This window comes from Neolamprologus multifasciatus, chromosome 14 (genome assembly GCF_963576455.1).
Source record: "Neolamprologus multifasciatus chromosome 14, fNeoMul1.2, whole genome shotgun sequence".
Lineage (NCBI taxonomy): Eukaryota > Metazoa > Chordata > Actinopteri > Cichliformes > Cichlidae > Neolamprologus > Neolamprologus multifasciatus.
This window is the reverse complement of record NC_140452.1, coordinates 23553214-23578931: the sequence shown is the minus strand read 5'-3', so window position 1 is coordinate 23578931 and position 25718 is coordinate 23553214. Positions and strand designations below refer to the sequence as shown.

Below are 25718 nucleotides of genomic sequence, written 5' to 3'. Positions count from 1 at the left end.
AGTCTTGAGACAGTTGTCATTTATGGGGAGTTTTACCCATTTTCTGATCCTTGGAAGACTACAAACACACATAGATAATGTGAGAGTCTGTTCATGCGTGCATGTGAACTCTTATGTTTTCCTGTCAGCCCATGTGCTCATGTCAAAGCAAGCTTAGAAGGGTGAGGAGGAAGTGAGAGATAAAAGTCAGTAAGGCTATCACTGCAACATCTAAAGCCTGTCCAGCCTGCATGTGTGTGTGCATGCTTGCGTGTATGTCTATGTGCTTTTAATGGTCTACTAATCCCAAATGCATTTGGCTGGCAAACTAATCCAATGCTTGTCTAGCCAAGCTCTAAAACCCACTTCTATCCCACACTGCCATCTCCCTGCCTCTCCCCTCGATCCCTGCTTCTCTCTATCAACATCTATCTCCAGATGGTATCTTGGAGGTAGGTGTGATAGAGAAAGCGGGAGAGACAGACAGACAGAGAAAGAGAGGGCGGATGACCTCAACGGAGCCTCCTCATTGGAGCGCGTGGCGCGCTAGAGAGAGAGAGGAGAGGGGGTTCATTTGTTGCCATAGTGAAAAAGTAGATTAACCACCGCGAGCACAGTGCCCTGACGGACTCGTGAGGGATGCTGTGTTTCTCTGGGAACATACACCTGTCCCGCAAGCAAAGGTAGGCTACAACTTCTCTTCTCCTTTCGTGGACAGAGTCAGACATAGTGGCACGAGAACGGCGTGGATTACCTCATGAATTCTCGTTTTTTCTCCCTAAACCACACGACTTTTGTGTCTCAAAGTGCGAGGAGACGTTTCCTCAAACGACCGGCTTTCACACTAATAGGCCCATTTATGAGAGGAAAGCCAACACGAAAAGAACAGCAAACCTGTCTTTTATGTGAGAAAGAAAGAGCCACATTATCAGATGCATTTTATTGTTATTGTATTACCTACAAGCATATATTGATGAAATCATAAAATTGGGTTTTATTTTCTATAATTTATTGAATCGAGATATTTAAAAGGACTCGCAAACTTAATTTAAATTCAAAGATGCCATTACAAATACAAAATTAGGTTTTCTCTCTAAAGCTAAAATCGGTTAATGGCAGTGTCCGTGTTAAAGCCTGTGCCCAGAGACATTTGCAGGAGAGCGCGATTTTTCTTTTACATTTGTATTGATTTAGTTCTAATTTTTAAATCTTTAAAAATTTGATCTCCGTGGGTCTTTTAGGTGGACGCCAGCCAAAGCAGTAGGTTAATGGCTCTTTACTCATCTGACCGCTATGAAACTTCAAATGCTATCGATCTCATCCAGAGTGCCGTCGTCTCAGCCCACAGTGTCACCTCTGAAGTCTGTTTGATCAGAGAGGAGACAGACTCTCATAGTCTAGCCCATCTTCTTCCTACATTATGTGGCAGTGCAGCTCACGGGGCAAAGCAACCCAACCGGGGTTTTTGTGTTGCCTACTTTTACTCTACAGTATCCGGGTCTAATTTTTGTTTGTAGGTGGGCAATTAGAGATGCGTGGGAGTGAAGGAATTAAGAACGAAAATAGCGACACACGGAGAAAACACGTAGGCTACATGCGACATTAGACAGTGGGCTCACAAAACCAGTAAGCTCCATCATCGCACTGATCAGTGTTGTACTCGTGGATTTCACTCGGTCACGTCCTCCCCGTTGCGGGATGCGCGCTTTGGTGAGAACAAAGTTGGACAGTGTAGTTTAAGTTTTAAAGAAAAACGTGTGTGTGTGTGTGTGTGTTTGTGTGTTTGTGTGTTGGGGGGGGGGGGGGGGGGGGGTGGGGGGGTCAACTCTTCTTTGATCTGCTGGATTACACTCAAACCTACAAGGGTTTGAGTTTTCCTCTCAAGAGTGTATTTCAGTAACTTTAGGCATTTTGTAACTGCTTATTTTGAAGGTGAGGCTGGACTGAACATCCACTGTCACCTGTAAAGGTTGTTGGTGGCGTGTGTGTTAGGGAAGGAAGAAGCTGGAATCAATCAGTTGCCACAGAGGAAATAAAACAAATTTTTTAATGCACTGTTTTATACTTTCATACTGAGCTCACTGAACGCTGCTGTAGTAACAACAGACATTTGATTGATTTATTCTGGTTTAATTCTGGAATTGTGAGAAGAATGTTGAATGCTCACGACAGACACTGATTAAATAATCAGTGTCTGTCTTTGGACATTTCAACTTTAAAACTGAACTCTGAGGACCTCAAAGGTGCTCAAACAATACATTGTTGGGTAGTTTTGCTTATTATTCATAATATTACTTAGCGCTAGCAAACCAATAGATAAGAGAACACAGAAAGGATCTCTTTGGGAGTGCCCAATAGAGTTTACTGAATGCTTTAAAAATGAATCAAAACATCACAATGTATGGAGCAGGAGAATGCCCATTGGATGGATGTTAAAATGAAACATGCCTGAACAAAACTGTCATTAGCAAAATTAGTTCAGATCTTTTGGACGTCCATGATTTGGGCTTGTTCCAGTGTATCCCAAAGATCATGGTCGGATCTGGTCAGTTTTCGTTGTCCTGTTCCTGATTTTTCCCTAGCGGTTTTTGCAGTTTCTCCAAGCATATTATCCTGCTTGGGGAGACTGCTGCAACATAACCAATTCTGTTTCATTCCAGCTCAGAGGATGGCTTGTTTTTGGTGGGATATAGCGTTCATGCCTTGCTATGGTTACACAGGGGCATTGCTTGTGTTTTAACCAGTGTTGGGACTAACGCGTTATTAAGTAACGCGTTACAGTAACTACGTTATTATTGTGGTAACGAGCACGGTAACTAGTTATTATGCCAAAATCAGGAACGCGTTAGTCGTTACTGGGATTTAGATACGGTCGTTACTCGTTACTTTGTGTGGTGGCTATCGCGGAGCTTCCACAGATTCTGTAACATTAGCAAGTGGTGGAGGCAGCAGGTGGATGAGGGAAAGGGGACGCAGAAGGAAAAGAGACCCGAGGCGGCCGCCGGTCCAAGTGTGAACTGAACTTCAGGCAAGAAGTTATGACCTGCAGTCTATCTGGGTCAGATATAAACCAAGTTTAGGTGGAGTTTATTTTCGTTATTCTGACTTTTTCCGTACTGCGTACTAGCTAGCATGACGGAGTTTCTATACAGCTGGGTGGGTGCTATGAAGTTAATGATGTTGAACTTTATTTTGTTCATAAGTTATTAGAGTTGGCAACCGTCCCGTCTGGTATTCAGAGAAAATATTACGCGTTTCTTATTGAGGTGAAAAGGAACAATTTGTCCCGTAATTCAGCTACAATGAAAAAGACAAAGCGGGAGTTATTCTGTGTCTTTGCTGCACAGCTGCCTCTTCTTCTTTCATTCCCCTCCCTCTCCTGTTTCTACTTCAATCATGAAAACTGATCAATGATCAGCTGATCGGCTCTCTTGTTTGTTTATCGCCCACTTTGCGCCAGAAAGAGGAAACCAGCCGATGTCGCGCTAAACAACAGCAGCACGTTTAAGCTTGAGCAGCCGTTGTTAGAATTTATTTAATATTAATTTCTAGTATCAGCTGATGTTTGCTGGAGCCACAGCTGCAAAAAAGCTGCTGGTCATAATATCGGTTTGGTGATCTGGTGAGAGGGAAACATGAAGATGAAACCAGGAGATGTCCTTACTGAATCAGAGCTGAACAGGTGATGGAGAAACAGGTTTACCTTTTAGGTGACATGAATGAGTTGAAGGGAACTTATGAACTGATTCTGAGAAACAGATAACACCAGGATCCTTTTCTAAGTAGCTGACAGCTGGTAACTGTGCAGGGGCGAGTCTACCAAAGGTTTGCCAGGGGGGCCAGGTAGGGCATTAACAGGGAGAGGGGGGCACAAGGAAATACTTTTCTTTCTTATTCTCATTTAAAATGTCTGGCTTTTAAAAAATAATTATCTGAATCTTACAACAAACGATTGATAGATTGGTGCATATATACCATCAAAACAGTGAACATCACTGTCACAACAGCGTTTGTTTTCATTCAAAGGCTTTATGATTTTTCCTATAATGGCGGGCCAGTCTCAAGTCAAAGTGCCCGGGCCAATTTTCTGTCCCAGTCCAGCTCTGTATGCAGCTCATCTGCAGTCTGGTGTTGCCTACATCTTCCTATTCAGAAGGCAGAATTTCCGAGTTCTGAGTACAATCAAAGCACCACGACTGCAGTTTTTGTGTTGGATGTAAAAGGCGCACATGACGCTGTGACGTAGGCTAGAATCATGGCATTCTCTCGTGGAAATATGCACATTATCTTTCCTTTCTATTGGTAGGTGGCACAGTGCACTTGTGGCAAGTAAGCAAGCTAGAAGACTGGCAAAGTTATGGAAGCAACACATTAACAAGAGAATTCTGAGTAAAACCAAAGTTACTTTCCCTAGTAACTAGTTACTTTGAAAGTAACGAGTAACTTGAAGTAACTGAGTTACTTTTGATAGAAGTAACTAGTAATGTAACTAAGTTACTATTTTAAAGTAACTTACCCAACACTGGTTTTAACAGAGCTTTGCTTGTTAATCTAGGAAATTTCCCACATTACCAAAGTGTGCTACGCCCGTCAGGTACAGTACAAACCGTTCATATTTTCAATTATCCAGGGCTTGATTTGTTCCCATTCCAGTTGGAATAGCATGGACCAGGACCACTGTGCATCAAAGCTGGGCACATGCCAGATCCACTATGTTAAAGCAAAAACAAGAAAATAGTGATCAGAGACAGTCTTAGCGGCAGTTTTACAACCATAAGATAACATAACATTTCAGGTTGTGAAAATGTTGTGTGCAAATATGCACAAACCTCTTAATTGGAGGACGACCCCCCCCCCCCCCACACACACACACTTTGGCATTAAAAAAATACTACCCTGTGATGTAAATGGATTAGCCTAACAGTTGTAGGATATTGTCTTACATGAGAATGAAATAAAACTATAAAGCTTTGCAGATAAACCCCGACACTCGAAGGATTACTCTACCGTCTACAGTACAGCTGTACAGTATGTCTATTATTCACAGCAAGACTTTTGCGATTTGTCTTAATTTTCTCCACATCAGGTCAATGGGAGGAGGGGGCAGGATGATGTGGTAAGATGGATGAAGTGAAGAAAAAAACATGAGAAAAAGAAAGTGAATGACCCATGGGCACGCTGTCTCAATCATAAACAGCAAAGGGATGGGAGGGGGGAAAGAAAAGTGGAGGGAAATGGGGAAGTGGGTGTTTAAGTACAATTGGATATAGGGAAAACTGCAGAAAAATGGTGGCTACATTTACAAAGATGGAGAGCAGGAGGGGGCAAAGAAAGTGGGGTCTGCGGGGGATGAGATACGGGGGAGAGAGGCTGAGAAGAGGGAGGAAAAGGGGGCGGGATGAAGAAGAGGTGTTTGGAGAGAGGCTCAGGTGTGCGTGACTGGAAAACGGAGGAAGCTCGGAAGCTGCACAGCGACCAGAGGCAGCTTGACATTGGACTCCACATTATTAGCCGCGTCTTTGCTCCACGGTAGGAACTTGCACACCGGTTATCAAACGGGACCGTGCCAGTGTTGTCGGAGGGGCACGTAGGCTCCTATAGGTAAGGCTTGATATCCAGTTTTTGCATGCACATAGCCTGTATTCTGCTCAGACTCATATTGTCGCACTTTGTTATAACCCACTGTTCTTGCAGTATTCCTGAATGGACTTGCAATTACACGTGGCTTACTTATCCTTGAATTACACGGGTTCGCTGTAACCTAGTTAAAGAAAGCAGCCAATTGCGCTGATGTATGGGAGAAACAGGCATGCCACTGAGACAGAGGACGGCCAGAGAGGCAGTTTTCACCGGCGCGTGTTGTAGCTGTGCTCATTTCAGACCGTGTCTCTTTCATGTTTCGCACCTTTCGATCTCTTTTTCGGATCTGTGCAGATGATGGACTCTCTCTCTCTCCCCCCCCCCCTCTCTCTTTCCCCCCCTCTTCTTGCGGTTAACGGATGCAGCGCTGCGCCAGTCGATGTTGTTGTCTCTGGATTTGATTTCTCCTTGGAGAGACTCAGTTTGAGCAGACGCTGTACGTGCCTGTCAGCGATTAAGCACTTGCAAAGCGTCACATCATTCAATTAATTACTTTAAATTGATGGTACAGGAAGACCAACGAAACCACAAAGGATTAAAAAGGACATAAATAAATAAATAAATGCACCTGGCTGAAAACTGCCGATAGTCTTACTACTAATGGAGACTGCGAGTCCCAGATAAGTGCTGTAAGGTCACATCTTGTTTTGGGGGAGTTGTGCAGGCGCCTTGTCTCATGTGGCTGCAGCGGTTTAAGTCTTTACTGTCTAAGCCTTGTTGGCGTGACGATGCATGTGTGATATTTGTATCCCATTAATACCGGGAGCTTTTTGGTGATCCGTCCTCAAAGGCAGGCCTGCACTGACATACCTAAAATGCCCATATAAGCTATGTCACTGTGGTGCACTGGAGTTATAGAGGTTTAATCCTGTTTAGTGGTTCTTTTACTTAGTGGGTGTACTGGATGTTGCAGACAGGTGAAACGTAAAATCAAAAAGAGTGTTTGTGTCTCCAAGCCTTGGTGCTTTTCTTCATTAGAACATCACTCATCTGTGGCACTGAGATGATTCTATAGCAAGGCAGCAATTACAAAAATAAATCTTTAGTCTTCTTAAAACCTGCAGATGCACATTGTGTCAAAGGGTTTGTGCAGAAAAAACTAAAAAAACAACAGCAACAATAATGAGCATCTCTTTAGCTGGGAATAGGAGGCACATGGAGAGAACCATTGTTACAAGCCCAATCAGCAAAAGCCTTCCTTGCATAAGTGAATGTGCACACAACACAGAAAAACAACATGACCCATTTCAGATACCAGCAAGTAATTTGAAAAAACACCATTATGCCAGATCATTTGTCCGTTCCTGTTGACAGTTTATGTTTCATGTTATTATTTTATGTGGTATGTTGCAGTATAGTATTGCAGCTCCTGTTTCTCTCGGTTGTATAAAAACACCTTGCGAGCATTGAAGTAATTCTTTATTAATGTCAGGATTACGTCTGGTGAACATTTCGTTTTTCATACAAAATGATTCAAATTAAAGACTTCTGATAACATTTCAGACTTAAATGTCATGTTTACTCAAACCTTTTATAAAGGCTGCAAACACCCCAAAAATATTCCCCTCAAAATGTTTTACAGGGGGATATTTTGAGAGAACCTGTCAAATATTAGTTTTCTTTGACCACCAATGTGCTCAGAGAAAAGGCAACAAAACATCTTTTGTGTAGATATCCATTTATCTTGACACATGTCACATGACACATGTCAAAACTTGTATGCCGTTAAATGAGCGCGCTGGAGAAATAGGGTATGTGGGTAAACGCACATCCATTTGTATTTGGCACACTTCATTTGACATGATATGTGTCTCTCTGTGGGATCGTGTGTTGTTAATAACGGCGGTGAGCTTACTGATGTACATCTGTCTTAGGATGCTTTCTTCTTCTCCCCTCATTTAACCTGTCAGAATGTGCAGTCAGTGGAGAGCTTTTACAGTCAAACGCAAACTGCTCAGATGATGGAAAGCACAACTATAATCTGTTCTGAAAACTCCAGACATCGCCCCCTCACCCCATCATTAAATGCAAACACAAACGTCTGTGCGTCATACAGGACAAGATAAAGAGGATAAATGCATTTGTCTACAAGCCATGCGTCTAAATTTAGTGTAATTCTTAACGCCCCTGTTTAATACGCAGTAAATTAAATGCTTTCTCAACACATAAAGCAGTATGCGAGGCGCGGAGGGGGAGGGAGAGTGTTTGTTACTGCCTGTGTTGTGTGTTTCTGTCTGTGTAAGAGTTGATTTGGATGGTTTTATAATGCCCGTGTGCATAGTTTGGATGGAGCTAGAGATATAAATGCCTAATGGCGTGAGCAAGATGTTTGTTTAGGGAATAAGGATTTGACTTTCTTTTCAGTTTGGCCAACAAGAGAATGATACGGGGGGAGGGACAGACAGACACAGTGTATGTGTCTGACTGAGCGTGCAATGCAGAAGCAGTGGATCATTCAAAGGAGGGAGAGAAATGATGAAATGAACGTGGTGAAGCGGTTTTGGTGTGGGGGTAATGTGTGTCTGCTGTGCAGTGAAATTCTAGGGAGAGATTCTTCTATGAGGATTCTTCATCTTCATCTTTGTATTAACGTGTCAGTAGAAAGACAAAAGAGGAGGCCAAGAAAGAGACAGAGTTGCGTCACTGATGGAGAGGGAGCGCATGTGAGACAGAGCAGAGTTTTGTTTGATTTGTTCATTACTGGAGCAGCAGTTAGCCCTGTTGCCATCCTGACACTGTCACGTTAATTACGTACAGAGAGACTCTGTCCCCTGGTGCCTCTTTTTTTAATTGTTCATGCCTTCTTCCTCTATCCCCTACTCTGTCTCTGTCTTCCTCTACTTTCTTCAGCATACACTCTGTTTCTTCCTCCTCATTTCCTCTCCTTGCAGTGTTCCTCCATCTGCCTTTTTTGTTCGCTCGTTTTCTCTCTCTTCCCCCAAACAGCAGTCTGCTAACCGCCCAACATCCCTGCCATGACCTTGATCCTGTTTTGCATAAGCAGTGGATGCCATCCTCTGCTGAACTGTCCCAGCTCCCCTGCTGTTTACGGTCAATTAAATTTCTCAGTTGCAGTGAAGGAAAGTATTTGTGCAGCTTCAGGGTTAGGCAAATTACAAGTCTTACCCATTAATGCAGAGGGATGGCTACTTGAAAGTTTACCCAAAGGATGAAACTGATGCCCCCGCACTTGGCTGACTGTTAAACACAGGGCGCTTGGTGTACATCGCTTAGCTAGATATGTCCCATATGCTGTTTTGAATCATCCACTTAGTAGCTGACTTGCCCACGTCTTGCAAAAGGGGATTCTTTGCTGTTGCCTAAACTCTGCACTTCATTAAAGGAATCCTTTCTATAATTTATAATAACAAGACACATGGAGTACTCAGCGTTCTTTGCCAGAACAAAAGGAATACAAAATACCCCTGAAAGCACTGCTTTTTTGCCAGAAGGATGTATAGCAGTCTTGGTACAGTTCGAAAACAATTTAAATTGTAATGATAAAAACACAACGGGGGCTTAGTTTAGAGAGAACACCCAAAATTCACAATTAGAGTAATACCATTAAAGCAGCAAGAGAATTAGCTATAACATGCCCTCAAATTTGATTTGGAGAGAGTCGGGGGGCAGACACTTGAGGATTGACTTGTGGTATGCTATGTTAATGGTTTTACTTGGTACTCATCATTGGTTTCAAACAGTGCAGCTAATCTTCAAGGACCAAAAACATAAAAAGGAATTAAAGAGAAAAAAGGGACCTCTAATGGGTTTATGTACACTTGTTGGCATTGTGGTTGTTGTGCACTGTGTAAAACACCTCACAGCAGCTGTGAGGTGTGACACAGCTGCTGGCAAATGCAGTGATCAATATTTTGATTTTATTTGCACAATTTCCATTTATATTAGCGACGAAATAATTAGAATGACAAAAAGTGAGGTAGATAATACAAACTTAGGTGCTAATGTCCTGTTTTCTGGACTTTCCCAACAGTAGCTGGAAAAAAGCACAACATCACTTAACATGTGTCATTCAAAAAATGCAATATTCAATCTGAGCTCAAGGACCCTGAGCCAGTACTTGCATGTTCAGTGCTGTGAAAAAGTATTTGACCCCTTCCTGATTTCTCACGTTTTTTCTTATCTCACTTATATATTTCAGATCATCAACCTAATTTTAATATTAGACAAAGATAACCAGAGTAAATACAAAATACAGCAAATCATGATTCACCTGGCTCTGCGTAAAAAAAAAAAAAAAAGTAATTGTCTCCCTATGTTAAATCGTAATTACATACCTTGGAAAGTTCAAATTCACAAGCCACACCAAGGCTTTTCCAGGCATCTGTTGGTCTGGAAAGGGTTACAAAGCCATTTCTAAGGCTGAATACTAACTTAACATAACCATAGTGGGAGCTGTTATCCAAAATTGGAAGAAACTTGGAATAGTGGCGAGCCTTCCCAGGAGTGCCAGGATGACCAACACGACTCCCATAACTCATGCAGGAGGTCACAAAAGAACCCAGAACAAGATCTAAAGAACTACAGGCCTCACTTGTTTAGGTTAAGGTCAGACTTATGGTTTAATAATAAGAAAGACATTGGATAAAATGGCATTCATGGACGAGTTCCAAGGAGAAAACCATTGCTGACCAAGAAGAGCACAAAGGCTCGACTCACATTTATCAAATAACATCTTGAAGATCTCCAACACCTTTGAAAATATTCTGTGGACTGACGAGACAAAAACGGAACTTTTCTGAAGGTTTAAGTCCTGTTACATCTGGATAAAACTAAAATCATTTAATAAAAGAATACCATACCAGCTGTCAAAGATGGTGGGGGTAGTGTGATGGTCTGGGCCTGCTTTAGTGCTTCAAGATCCAGACAACAAGCCATAATTATGCTCTCTACCAGAAAACCCTGAAGAAGAATGTCTGGGTTATGTAGCAGAACATGGATCTAAAATATACAACAAAGTCCACCCTTCATTGGGTAACGCCCCCCCCCCCCCCCCCCCCCCCCCCAAACATAACAAAGACTTTTGAGTCCAGACTTAAATCAGCTTGAGATGGTTTGGCATAACCTTAAACACGCTGTTCATGCCTGCCTTAGTTTTTAGGTTTAGAAGGCAATTACTTTTTGATATGGCTGTAGGTAGCTTTGGATGGCTTATTCCTTTTAATACATTCAATTGTATATGTTACAAAGAAATGGTGCTGTCGTAAAGCAAAGAAATGTGTCGGCAAAGCTCCTTGGCCTAACCATTGTTATTTAGTGAAGTATGGCAAGTGTGGAGTAATGTATGTGTAATGTGTTTGCCAGTAAGAAGGCTGTAAAACTGCCGATGATTCAGATCTCTAGGGTGAAATAAACAGTTCAGACAACCACTCTCATGATGTGAAGCATTCTTCACTTTAACACAGTGCTTCCTGGTACAGTGAAAAGCTCCTATTTCTGTCTTTATTCTGTGCAGTTTTCTCACTTTGCAAAACTATCCATTTGTACCAGGTTGGACCATTTTTGTCACCCATTGTAATTTTATTCAACCACAAGTTTTATGAATACATATTAAAGACCCAGGTTATTATACGTGATGCTAAATTTCTAGCTATATTTTATGCCCATAGCTTTACATAAACATGTCTGTCTATCACTGATTCCTCTGCCTTTTAATTTGACGATCCAGGAGTTATTACAGTCAGTGGGATTTAACCCGAATTTTCTTTTACATTTCCCAGGTTGCACCGCTGCACCTATACCAGCCATTGCAGTGATGGTCCCACCTTGAAATCCAGACGGAGCAAAAACGAGTCAGAAGAAAGGATCGTTCTGAGATCTTCAGTTTTCGTAAACTCCTCCATGCCACAAGCTCATGCCATGGCCAGGAAAACAGTTTCTCGGAAAAGTAGTTCCCTGTGACGGATCCACAATACAAAGTTGAGGTCTGCTTCTTCTTAGTAACCCAAAAGGACCAAGATGATGTTTTGGCTGCTGCTAGTTCTGTCCATTTGGCTGGGTCCCAATCAAGCCGACTCTGCTCAGTCCAATGAACGGCGAGTTGTAGCACACATGCCTGGTGACATAATCATCGGAGCATTGTTCTCTGTCCATCACCAGCCTCCTGCTGATAAGGTAAACTGAAGTGGTTGTGTGGTTAATACTGGTATAAATGAATCATCTGTAGCTAAAATGATTACATTTTACTTCAACTGACCTTGTGTAATTATTGCTGGATTTCAGAGAAACACCATGAAATGTGGAATGTCACCTCTCTGGTGGGGAAGGAGCCTGAGTTAGTGCGTGAGGTTGAGAGGTACCGGCTAGATATAGTCGGGCTCACCTCTACGCACGGCTTGGGCTCTGGAACCAGTCTCCTGGAGAGGGGCTGGACTCTGTCTCAGTCTGGAGTTGCCCCTGGTGAGAGGCGGCGGGCTGGGGTGGGTATTCTAATATCCCCTCGGCTTGCTGCCGGTACGTTGGGGTTTTTCCCGGTGGACGAGAGGGTTTGTTCCCTGCGCCTTAGGGTCGGGGAACGGGTCCTGACTGTCATCTGCGCTTATGCGCCGAGTGGCAGTTCGGAGTACCCAGCCTTCTTAGAGTCCCTGGGGGGGGGGTGCTGGAAGGTGCTCCACCTGGAGACTCTGTTGTCCTGCTGGGAGACTTCAATGCTCACGTGGGTAACGACAGCGAGACCTGGAGGGGCGTGATTGGGAGGAACGGCCTCCCTGATCTGAACCCGAGCGGTGCTTTGTTATTGGACTTCTGTGCTAATCACAGTTTGGCCATAACGAACACCTTGTTCGAACATAAGAGTGTCCATAAGTGCACGTGGCACCAGGACGCTCTAGGCCGTAGGTCGATGATCGATTTTGTAATCGTATCACCAGACCTGCGACCATATGTTCTGGACACTCGGGTAAAGAGAGGGGCTGAGCTGTCAACTGATCACCACCTGGTGGTGAGTTGGATCAGGTGGCGGGGGAGGACGCTGGACAGACCTGGTGCACCTAAACGCGTAGTGAGGGTGTGCTGGGAACGACTAGCAGAGGCCCCAGTCCGCGAGATCTTCAACGCACACCTCCGGCAGAGCTTCAACAGCATTCCGAGGGAGGCGGGGGACATTGAGTCCGAATGGACCATGTTCAGCGCCTCCATTGCCGACGCTGCTGCATTGAGCTGCGGCCGCAAGGTGGTTGGTGCCTGCCGTGGTGGTAATCCCCGAACCAAATGGTGGACACCAGAGGTGAAGGGAGCCACCAGGCTGAAGAAGGAGTCCTATCGGGCTTGGTTAGCCTGTGGGACTCCGGAGGCAGCCGACAGGTATCGACAGGCCAAGCGGAATGCGGCTCGGGCAGTGGCTGAAGCAAAAACTCGAGTGTGGGAGGAGTTCGGAGAGGCCATGGAAAAAGACTTTCGGACTGCCTCGAAGAGGTTCTGGCAAACCGTCAGGCGTCTCAGGAGGGGAAAGTGGTGCTCTACCTGCACTGTGTATAGTGCTGGCGGAGCGCTGCTGACGTCGACTGAGAAAATTGTCAGGCGGTGGAAGGAATACTTCGAGGACCTCCTTAATCCCACTGACGTGTCTTCCAAGGAGGAAGCAGAGTCTGGGGATGAGGGGAATGACCCGCCAATTTCTGGGGGCGAGGTCACTGAGGCAGTTAAACAACTCCTTGGTGGCAGAGCCCCTGGTGTTGATGAGGTCCGCCCCGAGTTCCTGAAGGCTCTGGACGTTGTAGGGCTGTCCTGGCTGACACGCCTCTGCAATGTTGCGTGGAGATCAGGGGCAGTACCCGTGGATTGGCAGACCGGGGTGGTGGTCCCCATCTTTAAGAAGGGGGACCGGAGGGTGTGTTCCAACTACAGGGGGATCACACTCCTCAGCCTCCCCGGGAAAGTCTATGCCAGGGTGCTGGAAAGGAGAGTTCGTCCGCTAGTCGAACCTCTGATGCAGGAGGAACAATGCGGTTTTCGTCCTGGTCGCGGAACACTGGACCAGCTCTTCATCCTCTCGAGGATACTTGAGGGTGCATGGGAGTTTGCCCAACCAGTCTACATGTGTTTTGTGGACTTGGAGAAGGCATTCGACCGTGTCCCTCGGGGTGTCCTGTGGGAGGTGTTGCGGGAGTATGGGGTGTCTGGCCCATTGTTACGGGCCATTCGATCCCTATACAACCGTTGCAAGAGCTTGGTTCGCATTGCCGGCAATAAGTCGGACTCGTTCCCGGTGGGTGATGGGCTCCGCCAGGGCTGCCCTTTGTCACCGGTTCTGTTCATAATTTTTATGGACAGGATTTCTAGGCGCAGCCAAGTGGCGGAGGGCTTTCGCTTTGGTGGCCTCAGGATCTCATCTCTGATTTTTGCGGATGATGTGGTTCTGTTGGCTTCATCGGGTGAGGGCCTCCAGCTCGCACTGGAGCGGTTCGCAGCCGAGTGTGAAGCAGCGGGAATGAAGATCAGCACCTCCAAATCTGAGGCCATGGTTCTCAGCCGGAAAAGGGTGGAGTGCCCACTCCGGGTCGGGGATGAGGTCCTGCCCCAAGTGGAGGAGTTCAAGTATCTCGGGGTCTTGTTCGCGAGTGATGGGAGAAGGGAGCCGGAGGTCGACAGACGGATTGGGGCTGCAGCTGCAGTAATGCAGACGCTGCACCGGTCCGTCGTGGTGAAGAGGGAGCTGAGTGTAAAAGTGAAGCTCTCAATTTACCGTTCGATCTACGTCCCTACCCTCACCTATGGCCACGAGCTGTGGGTAGTGACCGAAAGGACGAGATCGCGGATACAAGCGGCGGAAATGAGCTTCCTCTGAAGGGTGGCTGGCATCTCCCTTAGAGATAGGGTGAGAAGTTCGGCCATCCGGGAGGGGCTCAGAGTAGAGCCGCTGCTTCTCCACATCGAAAGGAGCCAGCTGAGGTGGTTTGGGCATCTGGTAAGGATGCCCCCTGGGCGCCTCCTGGGTGAGGTGTTCCAGGCATGTCCCACCGGGAGGAGGCCCCGGGGCAGACCCAGGACACGCTGGAGAGATTATATCTCTCGGCTGGCCTGGGAACGCCTTGGTGTTCCCCCGGATGAGCTGGAGGAGGTGGCTGGGGAGAGGGAGGTCTGGGCCTCTTTGCTTAGGCTGCTGCCCCCGCGACCCGGCTCCGGATAAAGCGGATGAAGATGGATGGATGGATGGACCATGAAATGATATAGAAATTAATACTTTTAACACAGCGACAGAAAATTGATGCATTTTGTCCAATCTCCTGTACCAAAGGTTATAATGTTGCTCTGGTTCTGAGACCCAAAGAATGCTTTCAATTTGTAGAATGGGTAGCTCTCTGTGAGTCCATCGACATTTAAGTTCCATTAGCTGCCCCGGGAACCAGAAGTCACCCACTGACATTTAAGCTTTTTCCATCTCATTAAGGATAATTGCAAACAGGAAAAATCAGAACAAGGCAGCTATGTGAATACAAAACCAATATTATTCCAACAGTGAAGCACCTGTGTATTAAAAAGCATGGTCTCTTGCATTCATATGGGTAAAAATAACCATTTATAATAATCTAAATGTCACTTCACTTTGGCTTGATTCCTATCTCCTTTGTGTTGTCTAATCAGGTGCATGAACGCAAGTGTGGTGCGGTGCGAGAGCAGTATGGCATCCAGAGGGTGGAAGCCATGATGCATACACTGGACCGCATTAACGCTGACCCGCACATCCTTCCCAACATCAGCCTGGGCTGTGAGATCAGGGACTCCTGCTGGCACTCGGCTGTGGCTCTGGAGCAGAGCATCGAGTTCATACGCGACTCGCTGGTCTCCTCTGATGAGGCCGAGGAGTGGGGCGGCGGAACTTCTTGGGGAGGCGGAGGAGGGACCCTAAAGTGCTCAGACCCCTCTGCCACTCCAATGCGGGGAAAGAAACCTATTGTGGGTTTAATTGGACCTGGCTCAAGCTCAGTGGCCATCCAGGTCCAGAACCTGCTACAGCTATTCAACATACCACAGATTGCCTACTCTGCCACCAGTATGGACCTCAGCGATAAGGTGAGCTCTGTTCCTTGTAGACGAATGCTACTGAAGCTCTACAGATGCATACAAATAAATATTATATAAGAATCAATTACAGAGAAAATCTATTACTGCCACATTTAATTATGCGAAGTTATTCATTACTCACCGAGTTGAATGCCCTGCATGCTCCTGCAAAACACAGCTTGACACTCTTTTTGTTTCTGTTGTTCCAGAGCCTTTACAAATACTTTATGCGGGTGGTGCCTTCAGATGCCCAGCAGGCAAGAGCTATGGTGGACATTGTCAAGAGATACAACTGGAGCTACGTGTCTGCAATACACACAGAAGGTACGGTCACCCACGCAGACTCTTATGTTTTTCTTTTGTCCTTTTCTCTCTTTTTCTCTGTGTTTGCCTCATTATACTGTGTTCTTGGCTCCTCTTTATATTTATTTGCCTGAAATACCTTCGAACGCAACCATGTCCAAGCTGAAAGACGTCTGAAATCTGTGATGCCTCAATAAAAAAATAACAAAAAACCAGAACTTTCTCATAAATTCCAGCTAAAAAGAAAAAGGGGTAAAATTGTCTTTGAAACAAGGCAAGGAGTTTTATCAGCGCAAGGATGTGAAGGAAGAGGGGAGTTGACGAGATCAGCCACGGCGTAGCAACGCTGCAGCAGAGAGCGAAGGAGAAGTGGTTATTACAGAGATGAGGTTTTGACTTATGAAAGGAAATGTAGATGGGTTAAAGCTACCTCTATGCCAAGAAGCTGATGGAGAGTAGATCAGAAGGTGATGACTGGAGGACAAAAGGGTCGTGAGAACTAAAAATGATGCTAGAGATCGAACTCTCAAAATAAATGCCTCCATCCTCAGTGGAAAACAACAAGGGAAAAGCACGTGAAAACCTGGAGGAGGATTGTGTAGTACAGACAGAGAGAATACTTACAGGATTTGTGTGACTCATTCATTCACTCTCTCACCCTGAAGTTATTGGTGAGTTGAGTCACTTGGTTCACTGGTGGAAGATGCTGAAGATAGTGCAACAGCTACCTGAACTGCAGGACAATGAGTACCTCTGTGCCCGCTGAGAGAACAGCTATTGAACCTGAAAGTGTACGATAAAGAGCGATAAGCACACGCACACAAACACATATCAAGGACTGTTGATCCGGGCCTCTGGCTTTGCCTCCAGCTGCTGCAAGAGCTTTTGAATTTAGGTGTAATGAGTCTGTGTGTGTGTGCGCGTAGGTGTGTGTGTTAGTGGTGTGCAATTATCTAAGAGTATATATGTGTATATGCATATAGGTTTGTGTGTATAAGAGAAATAAGTTTATGTGTGTATGTGAGAAACAGCAGATCTGTTCATTTGAAGAAATAAAGCTGCTGAGTGTTTTGTACCCTGAGATTTGCTAATAAGTGCCACAAGTCAGCACGAAGTAATTTGCGCTAGTGCGCCCAAATGACTTTCATACACTATAAATTTGTCTCACAAACGCTTTCACTGTAGAGCTGTGCGATAATAAATGTTTAGTTAAAACTGATTGAGCGTGAGTGAGCATATGACTCACTGAACCCTGGTAACATGGATTGATTCTAGTAAAACATTGTGAAATTAAATCCTTATTTGCTTTAATTCTCCTCCGGTGAAACTGAGAAAGGGATTTGTTCACAGATGTTGAGACATATTTATAAATCTTGTCTGAATTTGTTTATTTAAATGAAGAGCTACAGAAAGATCAGGTCACATATTTAGAACAATATAGTGCATATGTGTGACATTTTTGTTTTCTTTGTAATAAGAGTGTGCCTGTGGGCTTACCTATAATGTTATAACAGCATGTATACAGAACAGCTACAACATTAAAACCACTGTTGGTTGGATCCCTGGCTGTTCTGCATGCTTAATATCCTTGTGCAAGTCAAAAAGGACTAAAGCATAGAAAAAAGTGCTTGTTTGGCTGTGAATGGATGATTGAGGAACATAAAGTAGGAAATCACTGTGTAAGCACTGTTTTGTGCAGAAGCCTTGGGTCCTGACATCCACATGGACATTACTCAGGTGTGTACAACTTGGCAGACTATACAAGAGCCCCTGATGGCAATGGTCTTCTCCAGCAGGACAGTGTGTGTCTCCACCCTTAAGCACAGGGCAGGGAATCCAAATTCCAGCAAAACATTGATCAAACCTCCAAACTGCCTACACCCTGGATTTATCTAGAATCTACTGAATGGACTGTAATAAACCCACTTCACAGAAGCTCGACTGCGTGTTCCACAGGACCCAAAAGATTTTCTTTTGGCATCCTGGTGCCATACGATGCATGACACTACCAGAGTCCTGACACTTATAGCAGCACATGAGAAATGTGCATGATATTATCAACATTTCTACAGAAATATATGCCTTAGAGTATTTGTCTTAGCTTAAATGTTCAGAAAATACTGGTCTTTTCAATTACAAAGACTCAGCTTAACCTTGAAACAGGTTTTCAAGGTCAGATTCTGCCTTATCAAACGCAAAACATGGCAAAAACAATTAGTGTGACAGAGAGAATGAATTAAGATGAAATGTAATGGATGGAAAAGAAGTGGAGACTGAAGGGAGAGGACGTATAAGGTGGGGGTGGGGAGAGAACTGTAGGAAAAATAAGGGAAATGAAGGATTATTTTTTTTATTTATTATTTATTTTAAAAGAACCAAGATAAATTGGGAATGGGGAACAAGGAGAGAAGAGAGAATGCAGGGAACCGATGATGATAATGCCAGAAAACAACAGAAGACAGAGTACAAGGTGTGTCTGTGTGTGTATTAGGATGTGGAGTGCTTGCAGTAGATAAGAGAGCGTACAGGAGCTGAAGATTTGGAACAAGATTGGTAGTGGTGGTGCTGCTGCTGCTGCTTCTGTTGCTGCTGGTGGTGGGGGTGTTACAGAGACTCATTAATTCTCTGCATTAAAATTTTGCATCTGGAGGCAAAAGACGGGGGAAAGTGATATGCAAGATACTGGAATACATGGAATATCAGCAAAGTCATTACACTGAAGTAATGAAATACTGTATTATTTTTTTCACCAGGAGGATATAAGGTACATGCATGCAATATGTTGATGTTATTACTGTTTCTTGGTTGTGTAACGCAGACTGTCTGGGCCTGACAGAATATCTTTTCAGCTGTGACTGCTAAAATTGATGCCTGAGATGGACGTAAGAACTCTTGAGCCAAGCACTTTCCCACAACCTTTAATGCAAAGTAATAGGTTCTCTCTGTAACTCGCAAATATGTCAATGTCTAATCCTCAAAAAATCAAAAGTCGATTTAAATGTATCACATAGGCCACTACTATTAACAGAGAATTAGTAGAATATCATTATATAGCTTTCCTTTGGTCACTTTAACCACAGATGCTAAAGGTGAATTATGGCAGGAACTGTAACGTAATGTAACACCTCAGATATATCATGTTCCAAGACATTTGATAAAATTGCATCAAGAGAATTGAAAGGTCAGTTGCATGGAGCATATATTAAAAAAAAAAAAAATCATAAATGACCTTTTAATTTAGGTGATGTCTGTGGGACAGTGGCAGAAACACTGACAGTTCTTGGAATAAAGCCTTTGTAGAGCACCTTGGAGAGACCTGCTTATAGCTGAATATACTTATCTGCATCACTAAATGCTGTGGAGGGAAAGGGACCCTCTCTTTACCGTCAGCATTTTCCTAATGCACCATCACGTGTTTCTACCACACGGTCGATCACAATAGGTTGCGAGTCCAACAACTCACTTACTGTTCATTGTGCGACTTTAATCAGCCAGAATCATCATTATCATTCTCCACCACACCGAGTTTACCATTTCTTTGTTTCACTCTCTCTCTGTGGCCTTCCTCTCCCATTTCAATCTGTGTTCCTCTGTTCACCTCAATCCAATTCAGCTGAATGGGATTTATTGGCATGATATTTGACATGTGTCGCCCCAGCATGCTGAAACAGAAGTTGATCAATGTCTCAATAAATCAAGATGTCAACTTTCCCTCCACACTACCGTTTTGTCTTTTCTCATTTCTTTCTCCTTTTGGTCTTTATTGACTCATTTGATCCTAGCACTGCAGATTCTCCCTCTGCCTCTCATCCTCTGCGTTTTGTCTTTCTCTCTGTTCTCGTCGTCCTCCTTTCTGCCATTGTGTCTCACACTCAGACTCTGGGACAAAACATGGTCCTTGTCTATTTAACTCCTGTGCCTTTTTAGGATTGAGGAAGAGGAAAGTAGGAGGGGTTAGAAAGGGCAGTGTAGAGAAAGGTTTAATGAATGGACAAGAAGGAAAAAAAAGTGTTGCCTAAGGGTGAAGATTCAAAGAAGGACAGTTTCTGGATGGGTCCCCAAACAACAACAGTGGCTTGTGGTTTAATGAGCATGGGGTCACAAGACTGCATCTCCTCAAATTGGCTTGTCCTCAGGTTTCAGAACTCATGTTCGGGGAATCAATTTAATGGCTTCTGTTAAGACAGATAGTAGTTTGCCAAACATCCTGCAGACCAGGCGCTAGAGGGACTAACTGCATGGTCATTAAAGGGGAGACATGTCTGACCTATTGTTATGCTTTTAATGGGAATTAATGATTGTTATGTATGCAACAAAATGAAGCTGTGTATGAGGGAAAAGATGCATAACATTTCCACTGACCACAGGCAGACCTGCAGACCCAGATTCCTGATGAGAACAGCTTTTCCACTTTCCTAGGTCATGTTCACATGTGGTTTCTTCTTTGCATTATAGAGCTTTAACCTGGAGTGTGGATGCCACAGTGAATTGTGTTTAGACAATGATTTCTGGAATGTTCCATAACAGAATCATCCCTGTTTTTTATGCAGCGGTGCCTGAGGGCCCAAAGATTATGAGCATTAAATATGGATTTTTGGGGGTTTGTCCCTTGTGCACAGAGATTTCTTCAGATTCCTGGAATCTTTTGATGATATTATATGCTGTTGATGATGAGATATTATAAGTTTGTACAGTTTTATATTGAAGATTATTATTCACAGTAGGCACAGCTGTTTGCAGATTGATGATCCTCTGTCCATCTTTACATCTGAGAAACCCTGCCTCTCTAAGATGCATTTTTAATCATGTTACTGAACTGTTGACAGTTAACACAATTTTTTTTTTGCACTATACAATTGTTGTTGCCCCTGTCCAAATTTGTGTTGCTGCTATCAAACATAAGCTCCATCACTCCATCAGAAGTGATGCTAGGCTTGGAATCAAAATGCATGCCAGTGATGGCCAGAAAGTTTCCCTGACAGACAAATGAACTTGGGAACCAGTACAGAGGAAGAGAAGACTGCTACCAGTTGCAGCCCTTTTATGCGTGTGGGCTGGCTTTTGTTTAGGAATGGTGGGAGCAAAAGTGTGTTTGTTTGACAGTGTGTTAGCATTGTTGAGTAGAACCGAGAGAGTGAGAGGCAGAAAAAGAGAGATAAAGAGAACCACGGCAACTTTACTGAAAGAGAAAAAGTGAGAGAGGGCGAGATGTCTCACACATAAATCCCTGTTGAGTCCTGAGTGAAGTAGGTTACAAGCTTTATCGATTTTGATGATGGTAACTGTGTGTGTTTGTGTGTGCGTGTGTGTGTGTGTGTCTGTGTGTGTGTCAAAGGATGGTCTGCACCATCTGTCTCCCACTCCTCTCACTGAGACACTAATTACAGGACTTTACACTTCACTCCACCACACTGACTGGCCTGACTGTAGACAGAAACATGCACACACACACGCACACACACACACACGCACACACACACACACACACACACACACACACACACACACACACACACACACACACACACACACACAGAGCAAGATCCACAGTGGTCTGGGACTGTGGGACCGCTTCTAATTTCTGTATAATTTTTCTCTTCCTCGTTTCTCCCTTGACCTCTTCTTTTTTCCTCCTCATCAATTTATGTGCTGCACAGATCAAAGATGCGTAATTAGGTTGCATTCTGTTACAAACACACAGGAAGAAACAAACATTAGATAAAAAGAGGGGGGGTTTGATCTTTTCTTCAATCAACATTGAGAAGGGAAAGAGATAAGAGGAAAGAGGAGGAAAAATTAAAGAGGGGAATCCTATCATGTTCTTTGCCAGTGTGTACAACCCTTCATTAGCATAAATTCCAGGTCACCCACTTTCTCTGGCAAAGAAAGGGGTGCCACAGTGGGGAGATGCTTTCTCTGACACAAATTTCAGCATGCAGGCATCTATCTGTCTACAGTTAAGTCCACAATTTGTTGGACAAAGACAATTGTTGTGATTTTGACTTTGTACACCACCACAGTGGATTTTAAATGCGACAATCAAGTTGTGAATGACAAAAGTGAAAACGTTTTTAATCAGGATGTAGCATCAAGCCAGTTAAACTAATGCAATATTTATCTGGTCAGTTAAGAAGGAGGGGTAATTACTTTCAGCTGTTGGTGTTAATGAAATTAAGAGCAGGTACACTAGAGGGGCAACGGTGAGACAACCCCTAAAACAGGAAAGGTGTTACAGCTGGAGGCCACTGATGTTTTTTCCCCTCCGCCTCTTTTTGGACTGGTTTTTCACTAGTTTTAGCTTTTAGCTAGAGTCAGTGTCACTACTGGTATCACAAGGCAATACCTGGATGCTACACAGGTTACACAGGTAGTACAACAAAATGTCTCTGACCAACGAATCAGAAACGGACTTCATCCTATAGGGAGCCCTGTACTCACTGACCGGCAGTGTGGAGTCTGATTAGCATTTGCATAGAATACCAGAAATGGCAGGTCCACCGCTGGTGCCCTGTGCTTTTCAAAGATGAGAGGAGGTTCACCCTGAGCCATGGAGAAGTCGTGGAGAACGTAACACCGCTCAGCATTGATGGTATATCAGTGATGGTCTGGGGAGGCATATCCATGGAGGGACGCACAAAACCTTTTCTAGCTAGGCAACGCTACCCTGGCTACCATTAGGTATTGGGATGAAATGCCTAGATCCATCGTCAGACCCTATGGTGGTGTAGCAGGTCCAGGGTTCCTCCTGGTGCACAACAATGCCCGGCCTCATATGATGAGAGTATACAGGCAGTTCCTTGGGAAACCATTGCTATTGACTAGCCCCCATGATTGCCTGACCTAAATCAATGTTTCAGTCTATTCAGTACCACCGGACTGGACCTCAGACTGGAACAGGGCACCAGCGATGCCATTATTAGTCTAAAAAGCCCAAAATAAACCCATCGGATAGACGGGAAAAACTTAATGAGTGGGAAAAATCAATAGTCTGGTACATTTTTAAATGGAGGCAATGAAATGGCCAGCTCAGCAACATCAGGTCTGAAAGGTGCCAAACTCTGTCTGTCTGCTATTGAATCCGATATTAAGTGATCTTTAATCATCACTGATCTGCCGATTCCCTACCACAAAATCTGTGTGATGGCTTACTCTGTCCATGCAACCCATTATTTCACTTGGATTTCCAGTAGAGAGAAACTATCAGAAGTGGACTCTCAACTGCTGTGAGATAAATGTGAGAAAGGGCAACTTTGGGCAATGTCTAGACTTGATTCTCCTGACATTTTCCCAAGTTCCTGTGTGGAGCAGTTCATCTATCTCTCTATGTGCTTCCATCTGTCGACACAGAGACATTTTCCTCTCCTTTTGAAAAAGTTGTTTAAGTAATTCTGCCTCAAAACTGAACTAATTAAAAATGTCACCTTTTTTGTGTGTTTCTAGGGAACTATGGTGAAAGTGGGATGGGGGCGTTCAAGGACATGGCAGCCAAGGAGGGCATCTGTATCGCCCACTCTGGTAAGAGACGCAGGTCAAACAAACCACAGTGAAGTCAACTGTATGAGTCATAAACATTGTTTAAAAAATATTAGATGGGAAAAGGCTTGCTGGAATTTTAGTTAGTATATAGTTTAGTACTGATTCAAAAGCAATAGAGCAGAAGTGCATTACCCACATAAAGTGCTGCTTAGCATTAGGAAGGGCATTACCATCTCTACTGTGTCGTACACCTAATGCTGTCAACACAAACAGCCTGTTAAACAAAAGTTAAAATTACTTTAAAGTACAGCTTAATTCTAAATAAACAGGAATAGTATTTTTTTTTAAAGAAGGTGAGATTGTAAGTCATTGTGTTGTTCATTTTTTAATTTCTTCTAAAATGGTTACATTGTGAGTACCACATGAGAATCACAGAACTGTGTTTCGATTTGTGTGACAGGGAAAATCTGGAGCAATGCCGGAGAGCAGAGCTTTGATCGGCTGCTGGAGAGACTGAGGGCCCATCTGCCTAAGGCTAGAGTAGTGGCATGTTTCTGTGAAGGCATGACTGTCCGAAATATCCTCATGGCTATGAGGCGCCAGGGACTGGTTGGAGAGTTTCTTCTCATCGGCAGGTTAGTGGGGCTAAATATGTACTCTATAACATGCAACTCCTCTGTGTTTTTGGTGCTGGGGGTTCAATTTGTGCGGTTTGTATGAAAATAAAAGCCTTAGGCCACAATGCAAGCTCAAATGAGAGTGATATTGTTTTTCATAGGCCTTTTAGGTTTATTTGCATTCACAAACTGACCAGTAGACCGATGAGGAATTTGTGAAAGAACTACATGAAGGCTTAAAATAGTATCTGTTTTCAGTCAGCAGAGTAGCCAGTGGGTTTGCAGATTGCAGTGTTATTAAATCAATTAAAAAACATTAGCTGGAAAATAATGAAAAAAATCTGTCCTTACAAGGCAGATGCTGTGGCTTAGTGCTCTTCTCTAAACTAACCCTCTCAGTCTTTGAGAATTGCAGACACAGCTATTTAGTTGATCAGTCGATAACTGGATCAATGTTTATTTAAACATTTTGTTAAAAAATAATATTTTAAAATGGTAAATGGTAAATGGCCTGTATTTATATAGCGCCTTACTAGTCCCTAAGGACTCCAAAGCGCTTTACATATCCAGTCATCCACCCATTCACACACACATTCACACACTGGTGATGGTAAGCACTTCTTTCTGGAAAAATGCTTAAAATCTGAATTTGAATTTGTTTTGTCTGCTGGTAAAAGAAGACATTTAGTGATTTCATGTTGCACTGTTGGATGGTTTTGTGATGGTTTTTGCATGTTTGGAGGTCAACTGACTGATGTAACTGAAACTAAAAAAAATAATCAGAAATGTAAGTGTCAATAACAGCTATTATAGCCACAGTTATGAACATTTAATAAGAGCCCATCTGGTAAATATATACTTTCAGCTAGTCTCTGCTCTGTTTTTTGTTTTTGTTTTTTTTTGCATAAAATGTGCATGCTGCTGCTGATGAATAGACTTCAAAGCCCAGTCTGTGCTTCAAAGTAGCATCAACCTGGTTTTTGACTAGCAGTGCTGCACACATCCCCAGCTGGTTGTGACTGATTGAACTGTATTTGTTGGATATATCTATAATAATAATAATAATAATGATGATAATAATAATAATAATAATAATAAATGAATGTGTCCTTTGCAATTTTGAAACATAAGCTTAATGGACACACCAATTGCTGTAAACAGCTGAGCTGAGTTGGACAAAGACTTCGTTATAAAATTCTAGAAACTGAAATAAAAACTGATGCATTTCATAAATGGAGATCTGTCTCTGCCACAGATGGGGGTGAAGGCTGCAGGAAATGATTAGATAATGTAACAACCATTTTCTAAGTCTTGTTTGAGGTATTCCTTAGAAAAACTGCCTTCATTTTTAAATAAAATAATATCTTCGGTTAATAATGAATGAACGGACAAACCCAAAAAGCCAGTTTATGGAAAAGCTACATTTTTTGCATCAGGAGTGGTGATAAACACTCAGTATTACAACTAGAGACATTGTCGTGGTACAGTATGCACTAACATTTGGTTATATGAGGTCGTTTTCACATAAAGCTCCATTTCTGTGTGGATGAATTGATATGCAGAAAGAAAAACTTTCCAAATCAACAGTTTTTACCTACATCTGTGTATATATGTGTGTGTGTGCGTGTGTGTGTGTGTTTGTGTGGCTACATACGTCTGTATGAAAGTTGCTTCTAAACCTCT

At 43.6% G+C, this 25718-nt stretch overlaps 1 protein-coding gene across 2 annotated transcripts in view; it reads left to right on the top strand.

Moving 5' to 3' along the window:
- Positions 1-257: 257 nt before the first annotated feature.
- grm5b (glutamate receptor, metabotropic 5b) overlaps positions 258-25718 on the top strand; it is an 85453-nt gene continuing 59992 nt past the window's right edge. Inside the window, exons 1-6 of one of the 2 annotated variants that reach the window (XM_085184164.1) lie at positions 258-662; positions 11358-11751; positions 15220-15648; positions 15849-15963; positions 23383-23457; positions 23879-24053. In XM_085184164.1, the coding sequence (XP_085040290.1) occupies positions 11596-11751; positions 15220-15648; positions 15849-15963; positions 23383-23457; positions 23879-24053 (950 nt within the window). In that variant the 5' untranslated portion in view covers positions 258-662; positions 11358-11595. Of the gene's footprint in view, positions 663-5208; positions 5581-11357; positions 11752-15219; positions 15649-15848; positions 15964-23382; positions 23458-23878; positions 24054-25718 lie in introns of those variants that run through there. The other variant, XM_085184165.1, reaches the window with a different exon arrangement.